Source organism: Narcine bancroftii, chromosome 3 (assembly GCF_036971445.1).
Source record: "Narcine bancroftii isolate sNarBan1 chromosome 3, sNarBan1.hap1, whole genome shotgun sequence".
Lineage (NCBI taxonomy): Eukaryota > Metazoa > Chordata > Chondrichthyes > Torpediniformes > Narcinidae > Narcine > Narcine bancroftii.
The window spans coordinates 171,652,063-171,665,467 of NC_091471.1; the positions used below are offsets into that span (position 1 = coordinate 171,652,063).

The 13,405-nt window shown below is 43.7% G+C and overlaps 1 protein-coding gene across 2 annotated transcripts in view; it reads left to right on the top strand.

Moving 5' to 3' along the window:
- The first annotated feature begins 220 nt into the window (after positions 1 to 220).
- Positions 221 to 13,405, top strand: part of sh2d4a (SH2 domain containing 4A) — a 76,946-nt gene continuing 63,761 nt past the window's right edge. Inside the window, exons 1-2 of one of the 2 annotated variants that reach the window (XM_069925838.1) lie at positions 221 to 650; positions 3,283 to 3,578. In XM_069925838.1, coding sequence (XP_069781939.1) covers positions 3,413 to 3,578 — 166 coding nt within the window. In that variant the 5' untranslated portion in view covers positions 221 to 650; positions 3,283 to 3,412. Of the gene's footprint in view, positions 651 to 675; positions 844 to 3,282; positions 3,579 to 13,405 lie in introns of those variants that run through there. The other variant, XM_069925839.1, reaches the window with a different exon arrangement.

A 13,405-nucleotide genomic window follows, 5' to 3' on the forward strand; every position in this document is an offset into this window, starting at 1 on the left:
CACATCTCCGCCTTCACCTACTGGCTGCGGGGAAGTGTTCAACATTTAACCTCGGCCACACGTCTCTTGACCTATTCGCAGGTGAAGGTGGAACGAGCGTAAGAGGCGGGGAGGGTAACCAGCGTTGGGAGTCTGATTGGTGAGCAAACGCGTCAGTCAAAGGGGAGAAGGCGGGGCGACTAACGGGGCGGCGCGTCGACACGATCGGTCGAGTGGCCCATCAGTCAGTAGCAAGGGAGAGGGGGGCGTGGACACGTTCATGAAGCAGTGGGCAGGAATGCGCGGCATGCGGTGGAAGTGTAGACATGTCATGCTGCCGTAACTTCGCGGGGTGAGCGGCCGGAGATCTCCGCTCCACGGGCCGGTGCGAGGTTAGCGCTGGAGCCCAAGGTCCCGGTCGGAGTGCTCTGGAAGAGCTGCCACCGTGTCTCAGTTGGGGCCAACACTGGCGGAGAGTTTTTGTGCTGGGCGGAGGCAGCTGGCGGGGAGTCGTCGCTCCCATCAGCCCGCCACAACATCCACACGGACTCTGACCGTCATCTTGGCCGAAAGTCGGGAGTGATGGTCGGTCACGCTCTCTGATCCTTCGCCAGGAAGGAGCTCCAGCCCCGGGAGCAAAGTGCGACGAGTTGCCTTGCTCGAAGCAGAAGGTGTGTACCGCTCGGCGAAATCTTCCGCTGACTAAAACGTGGGAGTCCCTTCAGCTCCTGGGTCCCAAATAGAAAGAAACTGAATCGCGTCGCCGTTCCTGGTTTGCACTCTGGACCCTTGTGAAGGAAGTTAAACAACCCATTGTACCGCATGGTGCAGGTTGGGTTTAATTAATCAATCATTCAAACCAAAGTGAGTGAGTCACCCCTTGAAAGAGGGTGATTTAACGTTGCCTGAGCACGCTGTGATGGGATGAACTTTTGAAATGCGAGACGACTGCCAAAGGGTTTAGAAACGAGGCGCTTCGAGGATTGGGGCGAAGTTTGTCCATCCAGCGTTATTAGAAAGTCTATTTCCACAAAGGGAAATAACTTCAAGTTCAAAAGGAAAACTCCGTACATTTCTCGTAGCACATGACATTTTTGGCAGAAAACCGGGAAGCCGATGGAACGGCATGTTTTCAATCACAACCATTCAATCTACCTATTTTAAATCAAATGCTCTCTTAAAATGGGAGCTAAAGTTTAATGCCACTTCGCCCCCGTGATTCATGCATTACATTGATTGCGAGAGCCTGTGGCACCAGTGACCTTCTGTTTGAAACCCTCTTTCAATGATGTGCTTGTCCACTGGAAAGCCCTGCCAAGTTAACCAAACTGCAATTGCGTTTTAGACCAGTGAATGCTGTCGTGACGCAGTTCAGTCAGTGGCATGAATTTTAATTTGATGCATTCTTATTTGAAAATTAAGTATTTCAATTTTGTTCTGCGAGTTCCAAGTTCATTCCATCTTGTGGTGTGATTAGTAGATCAAGCCCAATTCGTTGTAGAGTATCAGTGCTGGATTATTATTGTTGAGTCTATCGTTTGGGAAGAAAGAAGTTTCTTATTGTCAAGAACTTGCTAGACAATTCTAGTGGTTTTTGTATTGTTTATTGCCACATGTACCATGTACAAAGTAAAACACTTTGTTTTGCATGATATCCAGGCAAATCAGCCTATTCAACAGTGCAAGAATAAAACAAAGGTGCAGGAGATAGTGTAACAATTAAACAAAAATGCAATAGAGAAAAGAACAGTTAAACAGGGCAAGACTATCTTTTACTATTGTGGTCCATTTAAGGATCTGATAAATAGCAGGAAGAAGCTCTATAGTTTTCATGGAATTCAGTGTCCTCCACTCTGCCCCTTGAGCCATAAAGATGGTAAGCGGCTTCATAAAGGGTCCAGATCTGAAACATTAGCTGGTCATTTCTACCCATAGATGCTTCCTGACGTGGTGAGTCCCTTTAACTTCCTGTTTATTCAAGATTCCAGCATCTACACTTTTTGATTTTTATCAGCAGTTAGAGTTACTGCATAGCTGACCAGAGACCTGGTTTTCTCCTGATCTCTAGTGTAAAGCTTGTTTTCTTTGTGATTTGCGTGGGTTTCCTCGTGGTGCTTTGGTTTCTTCCCACGTTCTGATGATAGGCTGGCAGGTTAACTGGCTGCTACATTGCTCCTTGCCACAGGTAAGTGGCAAAAAAATCTTGGGGAATAAAGAGTGGAAATTGAATTAATGGGATTGCTCTGCTAGGTGCCAGTATGGATACATTGGGCAGAATGGCTTTTGGTGTCAAGATTAAATGGTTTTAACAGCATTATATGACATTGAATTTCAGAATTAATGTGATATCAGTCATCCAGCTCCTGGAGTCTTCAGAAGGCGACACAGCTCATGAAGCCACTGTCTTGTGGCCCAAGAGACCTATGTTCCCTCCTTGCTTAGGGTGGTGGTTGAATGTCCTTCTTGTGACTTCATGGATTTCCAATGGGTATTTAGCTTCCTCCTTCCTTCCAAAGTGGTGTGGGTCAATTGGCCACTGTGAATTGCCCCCAGTGTGCAGATGAGGGGTAGAATCTGGGAAGGAACTGATGGAAGTGTGCAGAGAATAAATAAAAATAATGTATTAATGTAAATGGATGGTAGGTGAGAGGTGCCGACCTGATGGATAAAAGGCTTGTCTCCACACTATCTCACTTTGAGTCTGAAACCTGACATTTTGAAAATCTAGTCATGTTTGCAGGCAGTGGCTGATGGTCTTTCTTTACTCTTTCATTAGACTAACAGTTAGCATAATGGTTAGCGCAACACTATTACAGCACCAGTGACACAGTTTCCAATCAGGTGCAGTCTGTAAGAGTTTGTACATTCTGCCTGTGTCGGCGTGGGTTTCCTCAGAGTTCTCCTGTTTCCTCCCACCCTTCAAAATGTACAAGAGGTTGTAGGTTAATTGAGTGTATTTGGGCAGCCTGGCTCATGGGCCAGAATGGCCTGTTACCATGTTCTATGTCTAAAATTTTAAAATGGAGCAACTTTCCTCATTTTTTATTTGACTTTGGTGATTAATCGACAAAATAATTGGCACTTTCTTCTGGACACCTTCAAATCCATAAGAGTTTCATTGGGGGGGGGGGGGGGGGGAGGAGATTCCTGCATATTTCTATTTATTTTTTCTTTTGTTACTTTGACAGACATCCTATTGAACTTTTCATATTGGGAATGATGAACGAAAAGTTTGAAATTCATCTTGCACTGCAACCTGGTCAGTTTGACACTGAGCTGCTTTTGTTTTCTTGTTGTCTGCAGGTGACCTGAGCAGGAACCACGAGTTATCAGGATTTGGGTCAGTCCTGCTGACTTTTAGCCACTCTCTAAACTGTGACCTTGAGCTTGGTTTTGAAATTCGAGTAACTGGTAAAAGAACGAGGCTGTGAAAATGCTGCAACAGATATTGGAGACTATGTTTATCGACCCAGAGCTTCTGGCTGAACTTAATGAAGAACAAAAACAGATTCTGTTCTTTAAAATGAGACAGGAGCAGATTCGAAGGTGGAAGGAAAATGAAAAGAAACTGGAACCAGAAGAAAGGAAACCTTCAACAAGTAAGTCAATGTTTGTCCTGTTCTGAAGGTTAAATATTTATTAAACTAAACCTTGTAAAAGTACTGCTGTTCTGTAAGCATAAAAGATTAACTAAAGATTTATCAGGCTTTTAAATCCATGTATATCTGGATAGAATAAATAAGAGGAAAGTTTCCTGTGATGGATTTGGAACAGCTGGTAGAATAATCAGGCAGGTGATGGAGAGACTCTGAAACAATGTTTAGTTATTGGATCCAATTCCCTTTGAAAAAGGAATTTGATCTACAAAGAAACCTCCTTACAGGCCTCTGAGGCAAGATTTGGGGAATTGGGATAAATGCAAAGCTCTCAAAAAGCATTGGTGCAGAGAGATGAATGATCTTATTCCACCTTGCCCATCTCTTTATTCCTGATAAATCATGGCTATTGCATCAGATAATCTCCACTTGTTAGTGTAGTAGAAAAGTATAGTGCAAAGACTATTAATCTCTGAGGATGTAAATTCTCTCCAAACCAGTTTAGGTTTCTTCATCTCGAGATTTAATAGTTAAGCATCTGATAAATGTAGCCATGAAGATGACTGTCAAGTCATTAAACTTTGGATTTCCTTCCTTAGCTAAAATGTTCTCTTCCTTCCTTTGAGACTCTGGATTTACATATACTTTAATCAAACATTTGGGAATCTGGCCCTATATCAACATAATTTTCTTGTATTAGTAATTATTCTGTGAAAAATTGGTTATATCGACGGTGGTTTGAAAACTAGTGGAAGTTTTTATTAGTGGCTAGTACATGTTGCAATGTTCTGAGTTTCAAGGTTGCAGGAAAAAGTTTCAGGTTTGTTTTCTATTTGCAGATGAGTTCTAATGCATTGTAGAGTGTGGGTGCAGGGGTCCAACATGTAATGGAGAATATTGTAATTGTATTAAAATATTGTACAATTTAATTTTTTTACATCAATTATATACTCCATACAAATTACAAGGAATTAATTCAAATTATTCTGATAAATGTTTTAGATGTAATAAAGAAGTAGGAACTTTTCTCCATGCAGTTTGACAATGTGAAAAAGAAAAAAAATTGGAATGAGTTATGAAGGTGTAAGTTTTGAAAGATCCCAAAATATTTCTAATGGGAGATATTTTTGATTCGAAGTTAGATACTTAGCAGAAGTTTTTAAGTGTAGCAATAGGAAAGAAATATATAGCCGTAATGTGGAAATAATGTGGGGTTGAATAGATAGCAAACAGAACTATTACATTGTATACCATTGGAGAAAATAAGGTAAAATTTATGGAATTAACCAGAAAAATTTGGAAACCTTGTATGGATTTTATTGCTATGACTTCATCTACTGTCTGCCATTCCCACTCCAGCTCACCTTAGTTAATTCAAGATTCATGATCACTATGTAAATTTAAATTTAATTAATCAAGAGGTTATATGATTATCAGCCAGGCTTTATTTATTTTCTATCTTTCCTACTTTTTTGGGGAGTGGGGGGAGAGAAAATATGAAATTGTGTATTCTTTTTGTGGTGTTTTTATTAATTTATGATATAGATAAATACTGTACTTGTATTGATACAAATGAAAAATAAAATTTACAATAAAAAGATATTGTAGCGGGGTCGCTATGGTTATATCTCGAGGATGAAAGAAGACTCGCATACCAAGGGAGTGTAATTGACACTGACTTTATTGGACTGCAGCTCTGCCTTTTATAGGCAGCCGACCTTGTCACCACCTGAGTGAGGCCAGCTGCTGATTGGTTGTCCTGAATGCGTCAGGTCGGATTGAACTCCCTGCAATCTGCTGGCTGTGATTGGCTGATTCAACTGCTCCTGCGGCCTAAGGGAGTGGGCATCTTATCCCATGTGCTGTCTGCCTGACCATCGTGTTTGACTGTTTGCTATCAGCCCGTGGAGTGGGCCACTACATAACTTTTTTTTTTCTCCCTTCCCCGAACCAACGATTTGGACACTTTTGCTGACCGACCCCTGCATTGTGGGGTTGGGTGAGTAACTGGCTGGTTAACATCCAAATGGACCAGTTTCAGCTGGTCGAGAACCACCAACGTCCAACATGCAAGCAGATCCATTGTCTGATGACGCAGTATGGCTCTTCATAAGGCCATTGAAGGGATGTCCAGTGAGCCCCATGTCGGTCAAAAACGTAGTGACAGTCTGCAAAGTTTTTTGTGACAAAGGTTCTGCTTGCATGTGAGCTCTGGGTTTAACTGGGGTTTCTGAAGCCAGGTGCTCACACAGTCGAGACAATGTAGCTGCTGGGAGCTGCCCAAGTCCTCGGAAGCTGTCAGAATTCGTCCTGGATGATTAGGGGCGACCCATAGATCAACTCATCAGAGAATGCCTTGAGATACTCTTTCAGGACAGTGCAGATGCCTAGCAGGACCCAAGGGAGTTCATCTGCACGTCTCCATGGAGATTTCAGGTAGCGGCACTGCTTCTGGCCATCTAGTCATCTGGTCGACCATGATCAATAGAAAACGTTCACCACAATATCTAAGTGCACATGGCTGAAATGGCATTGTGCTGGTTTGAAAGGCTGCAGAGGTCTGGACCTTGGATGCCTGGCACTGAGTACGTATTTTGGCACACTGAGTGACCTCTTTACGGAGGCTGTGTCAGACATATCTGTTGACAATCATTCTAACTGTAGTCCCGATAGCGGGGTGAGCCAAATTGTGGACCAATCGAAAACTCGCCTCTTCCATGTGACTGGAATGATGGGGTGCAGTTTACCAGTTGAGGTGTCGCAGAGCAGCGTGTGGTTACCTAGGGCGATGTGGATGTCGTCCAGTTGCAGGCTGGTGAGTGCTGTCCGGTACCCTGGTATGTCAGGGTCTGCTTTCTGCGCATCTGCCAGGCTGCATAGTCGATACCCGGGATGGGGCCGTGCACTGGTAAGATAGCCGGACCGGATAGGGCATCAGCTACCACATTAGACCCAACGATATGTTCAGTGTCCATTGAGAATTCAGATATGTAGGTGCCACTGTTGTCTGGTTGACTACGGGTCTGACACCTTGCTGAAAGCAAAAGTAAGTGGTTTGTGGTCTGTGTAAATTTGAACTTGCTGCCCTCCAGGAAGTAACAGAAATGCCAAATTGACAGGTATAAGGCTAACAGCTCCCTATCGAATACACTGTACTTGACCTCTGGTGGCCTGAGATGTATACTGAAAAAGGTCAGCGGCTGCCACTGTCCATTAACCAGTTGCTCAAGTACACCCCTGACCGCTGTGCAGGAGGCGTCTACCGTGAGGGCGGTCGGGGTGTCTATCCTGGGATGCACAAGGAGGGAGACAACATGAGGAGCCACCTGATAGAGTAGTGGCTGGTAGGAGAATACCAGCCCTCTCCAGAAAAGAAGGAAAAAAGTGAAGAAAAAGCAAAGCCCCAGACACACAAATCACAACAAATAAAAAATAAAGGTGTGGAGAAAATGGAACCTAAGAAAGAAAAGCCACAAACAACAGGAAGAAAGAAGGACGCTGGAAGAGAAAGGTGAAGGCCTAACCTGCACGAGAAAGCAGGGACCTGCCATGGAAAGAGGAGGCCACTCCCCGAGGTTAGTGGAGATCTCGCAGGGTCACGACCCACTGACCGCAGGATTACAAACAGGGGTGTGCTACTGCACACGTCAAGGAGAAGACCGACGGGAGGGGGGACCAGCTGTGGAGTTTCACTCCACAGCACCAACAGCTGAGAGAGGCCCGACAGCAGGGCCCCCAGCTGGAAGATAAAGAAAGCAATGGGAACGGGAGGGGTGAGAAAAAAAAACAAAGCAAGAGACACAACAGATAACCAGCCCAGAAGAAGAGGAACAATGTCAAGAAATCATTGGAGGAAAAAAAATACCCAACAAACTGAGACAAGCAGCTCAACGAGGAAGTCAGAAGAGACACAGATACAAGGAAGAGAAATAGAAGACAAACCCAAGAGCAGACACAAGAAGAAGAAGAATACCAAGCTCTGCACAAAGGAATAGGTAAAATGAATGGACAGTGCATAGATTAAAAAAAAATTTCAAGAACAAATGAAAGCATTAAAAGAATAGCTAACACTAGAATTTAGTAAAATGAAAAGTACAGAAGAAAAAGTGAGTAGAATAGAGCTGGTTATAACAGATGTAGGGAAAAGATTAGAAAATATGGAAGAACGTGTAATGGCTGTAGAAATGGAAGTGAATTACTTTAAAAGAAAATTGGAAGAAAGTGACAAAAAAGTTAAAGAAACACAGGAGTTGTTAGCTCAGAAGATGGATATAATGAAAAACTATAGTAGGTGAAACAATATAATGATAGTGGGCCTTAAGGAAGATGAAGAAGGCAAAGACATGAAAGAATTTATAAAAGAATGGATCCCAAAAGTCCTGGGAATGTCAGAAATACAGGAAGGAATGGAAAAAGAAAGGGCACACAGAACATTAGCCCCGAAACCACAGTCACAACAAAAACCAAGATCCGTTTTAGTAAAATTCCTGAGATACACGACAAGAGAAAATATATTGGAGAAAGCAATGAATAAAATAAGAGAAGACAAAAAAAACCACTGGAATACAAAGGTCAAAATTTTTTTTCTACCCAGACATAAGTTTTGAGCTCCTAAAGAAAAGGAAGGAGTTTAACGCAGCAAAATCGATCCTATGGAAAAAAGGCTATAAATTATGTTAAGATATCCAGCAGTGCTTAAAATAGTTATTCCAGGGCAGCAAACAGACTGTTCTCGGATCCAGAGAAAGCACGAGAATTTGCAGAACGGCAAAGAGAGATGAAGAGATGTAACAAGAACAAAAAACGATGACAAACTACATATAAAGAAGTAAAACTAATGTATAAGTAAAAACTAAAGGAGGGGGAAAAAGGGAAGTAAGGGAGAAGGGGGGAAGAGGAGGGGTTTAAATAAATAAAAAGAAAGAGAAAAAAAGAGGTGGAGCTTTGTTGTAATGTGAAGATAAAAGTCTTCTGGAGGGGGTTGGGTGGGAGAGAATAGCAGTCACTGCGAAATCAGTTGACACTTGCGAATGGGTTTGCAGTCCGAATGGAGAGGGGAGTTGTGATTGCCCGGCAAGGGACAAGGGGCAACTCGGGGGGTGGGGGGGGGGAGGGGGAGACACTTGGGGTTAAGGGAATTATAGATGTAGGAATAGTTGAAATATTTTGTGTTTTAGAAGTGTTGTCATACATTAAGTTCAAAAAAAGAAAACTGAGAAATGGAAATGGGGAAAAGGGGAAAGGTGGTGATGAGGAAGTGGAAATGAGATGTAAACAGAGTATGAGATGGCCACGTTGAAACACATGACTATAAATATTAATGGAATACATAACCAAATCAAAAGGAAGAGGCTATTAAATTTACTGAAAAAATAAAAAATAGATAAAACATTAGTGCAGGAAACTCATCTAACTGAAGTGGAACACAATAAATTAAGGAGAGACCGGGTAGGGCACGTAACGGCAGCATCATATAATTCAAAAGCCAGAGGTGTAGCTATATTAATCAATAAAAATGTACCAATCAAAATAGAGGAGGAAATAATAGATCCAGCAGGGAGATATATTCAGAAGTCTGGAATTTGGTCAATATATATGCACCTAATGAAGAGGATTCAAAGTTTATGCAAGATTTTTTTTTGAAGATTGTAGATACGCATGGGAATATATTGATAGGAGGGACTTTAACCTTAATTTAGATTCAAAGATGGATAAAACTGGACAAAAGACTAGCAGAAAGAACAAAGTAGCCAAATTTATGGTTAAATCAATGCAACTTTTGGATATATGGAGGAGACAACACCCAAAGGAGAAGGAATACTCATATTATTCGAGTAGACCTAAAACATACTCAAGGATTGACCTGTTCCTGTTGTCAGCCCATATCCAAGGAAGAGTTAGGAAAACGGAATATATAGCTAGATTGTTATCGGATCACTCACCCCTGCTATTAGCAACAGAACTGGAGAACATCCCACCAAGAACTTATAGATGGAGATTAAACGCCATGCTACTTAAAAGACAGGATTTTAGAGAATTTATTGAGCGCCAAATTAAAATGTACTTTGAAATAAATACGGAATCAGTGAAAGAGAAATTTATACTATAGGATGCAATGAAAGCTTTCATTAGAGGGCAGATAATAAGTTATGTTTTTTTTTCTTTGGCTTGGCTTCGCGGACGAAGATTTATGGAGGGGTAATGTCCACGTCAGCTGCAGGCTCATTTGTGGCTGACAAGTCCGATGCGGGACAGGCAGACACGGTTGCAGCGGTTGCACGGGAAAATTGGTTGGTTGGGGTTGGGTGTTGGGTTTTTCCTCCTTTGCCTTTTGTCAGTGAGGTGGGCTCTGCGGTCTTCTTCAAAGGAGGTTGCTGCCCGCCAAACTGTGAGGCGCCAAGATGCACGGTTTGAGGCGATTTCAGCCCACTGGCAGTGGTCAATGTGGCAGGCACCAAGAGATTTCTTTAGGCAGTCCTTGTACCTTTTCTTTGGTGCACCTCTGTCACGGTGGCCAGTGGAGAGCTCGCCATATAACATGATCTTGGGAAAGCGATGGTCCTCCATTCTGGAGACGTGACCCAGCCAGCGCAGCTGGATCTTCAGCAGCATGCTAAGATGAAAAAGGACTACAATCGGGAAATAGAACAGTTGGAAAGGGAAACAGTAGGTACAGAAAAAAGAACTAGCAACAAGGGAAGATACAACATAAAGAAGAGAATTGGCGGACAAAGAAAAAAATACGAAACATTACAAACATATAAGGTGGAGAAGAACATAATGAAAATAAAACAGAAGTATTAAGAGCTAGGAGAAAAAAAGCACAAAATACTGGCTTGGCAGCTTAAAACAGAACAAGCTAAAAGAGCGGTATTGGTATCAAGGAAAAAGGACAAACAAATTATATATAACCCAACAGAGATCAGTGAAAACTTTAAGGAATTCTACGAGTAATTACACAGAACTGAGAACGAAGGGAAAGAAGACAAATTAGGTGAGTTTTTAGCTAAAATTGAACTACCGAAATTGTAAGAAGAGGAACAAAACAAATTGATAAAACCATTTGAAATGGAGGAAATACAAGATATATTAAAAAAGCTGCCGAACAATAAAACGCCTGGGGAGGACGGATTCCCAATAGAATTCTATAAAACATTTAAAGAGTTACTAATTCCTCCTCTCCTGGAAATAATGAACCAGATTGAAGGAACACAAAACATGCCAGATTCATATAAAACAGTAATAATTACAGTAATGTCAAAGATGGGGAAAGATCCACTAACACCAGCATTGTATAGACTAATATCTCTACTTGACTCAGATGATAAGATAATAGCAAAACTATTAGCAAACAGATTGGCTGACTGTGTACCAAAAATAGTAAAACTGGATCAAACTGGATTTATTAAGAAAAGACGAACAACGGACAATATCTGTAAGTTCATTAACTTAATCCATGAAGTACAAGGATGCACAAGGAGGGTGGCTTTGGCCAGGGCATCTTTGGTTGCTTGGAAAGCCTCAGTCGCCTTCTGTGTACATCGAATGTTTTTACTGAGCCCTGCTGCGAGGGTAAATAGCAGACTCATGATGTGGGGCCGCTGCAGGTATGAAGCAATGATTAAAAATTGATGATAACTGCAAACATTTGCAGTCCCTTCATGGTCGTTGGTCTGTGGAAGGAACAAATAGCATCCACTTTGGTGGGTAACAGCCTGGCCCCATGTTGGTCAATGCGATAGCCCAGGAAATCAATTGTCTCTCAGCCAAACAGGCATTTGGCTGGATTGATGGTTAAACCGAACTCACTTGGCCTGGAGAACAATAGTCTTAAGTAAGCGGCATGCTCGGTGTGGGGGTGGCTGGCTATTAAAATGTCATCGAGGTAGACTAAGACGAAGTGCAGATCCCAGCCCACCGTGTCCATCAACCTTTGGAAAGTTAGAGCTGCATTTTTCAGCCAGAATGGCATGTGGAGGAATTCAAACAATCTAAAGGGGGCTAAGATGGCAGTTTTGGGAATGTCATTGGGGTGAACTGGGATCTGATGATAACCCCGATGAGGTCCGCCTTGCAGATTAGTGAAGTCCTGAATATGGGGCATGGGATACCTGCCAGGCATGGTGGCCTTGTTAAGGCAGCAGTAGTCTGCCCACTGCCTCCAACCTCCAGCTGTCTTAAGTACCACATGGAGGGGGGGGGAGACCCATGCGCTATCAGCACCGTACAATGCCAAGTTCCTCCATCTTTCGATACTCTTCTCTAGCCAGGTTGAATTTCTTGGGAGAAGACGCTGTGCCCTGGCGTGGAAGGCCCTCCCTAATAATTTGGTGTCTCACCCAGTGTTTGGGTTCTGCTGAGTTGAAATGGAGTGTAATGGTAGTGATGGAGGAGAATTCCACTAAGACTCAAGCGAATTCATTGTTGGCAGAACTCACCAATTGTAGATGGGGTTTAGTAAATTAGGTGCCCTCGAGCGAGAGTGTCTGAAATGTCTGGGCGTTACCAGCCGACACCCTTTAATGTCCACCAGTAGTGAGTTGACTTTCAGGAAATCAGCACCCAGTAGCTGTTTTATGGCGCTACGATAAACATCCAGGTGAATTGTCTGTCCCCAAAGTGGAGGGGAATTGTATGGTTGTCAAATGTCTGAATGTTAGAGCCGTTTGCTGCTCGAAGCTCTCAGTCCACCTTGACATTGCGAGCTTCTAGGCCGGATGGGGGAAGACACTGTTCTGTGCCCCGGTGTCCACCATGAAACATTGGAGATTTGGATGTGGAGGAGGCTATGCAGTGGCTGGTTGGCACAGCCATCAACGATGGCTGGCCTCGGTATTTCCCTGGAACGCACAGGGAGAGTGGCATCAATTGCCTCGGTAACCCACTGTTGATGATGGAAACAGTACTTCTCACCGGTGGGGTGCATCGATCGGGTGGTCGGTCGGATCCTGGCTGGGTATTGCTGATGAGGTGCCATCACCTGTTCAAACGAAATGCAGGCTTCCCTCTTTGCTGCCTTGCATGTCTGCTCGGGCAACCACTCTCCTGGGGTCATCGAAGTCTTCCTCTGTGATGAGCAGACGGATGTCTTCAGGCAGCCACTCCAGAAAGATCTGCTGGATCAGCGGGCAAGAGGTGTGGCCAACATGTCATTCATGAGGGTGGAAGGGGCCCTGTCTCCCAAACCGTCGATGTGCAGCAGTCAGGTTGCACGCTCGTGTTTTGAGAGCCCAAAAGTGCGGGTTAATAGCTCCTTAATGGTCACATACTTCCCTTGCTCCGGGGACTGCTGGAGGAAGTCAATGATGTGGGCTGCGGTGTCCTGATCGAGGGCACTAACTACGTGGTAGTAGCGCCTGTCATCTGTGGATATCCAGCAAATGGAGAACTGTGCCTCTGCCTGCTGGAACCACACCTGTGGTTGCAACGTCCAGAAGCCTGGCAACTTCAACATTATGGTGTTGATTGTAGGCTGTTCCTCCATCATTGGGTCCAAAGTGCCGATTGGATCACTCAGGATCACCACTGTAGCGGGGACACTATGGTCATAGCTCGAGGTAGAAAGAAGACTCGTACACCAGGGGAGTGTAATCGACACTGACTTTATTGGGCTTTTATAGACAGTCGGCCATGTCATCACTGGGGCATTGCTTGAATGAGGCTGGCTGCTAATTGGTTGTCCCAGGTGTGTGGGCCCAGATTGGACCCCCTGCGATCTGAAAGCTGTGATTGGCTGATTCGATCACTATTCCTGCGGCCTATGGGAGTAGGTGTCTCATCCCACGTGCTGTCTGCCCATTAGTAGTGTTCAACGACTGTTTACTGTGGGC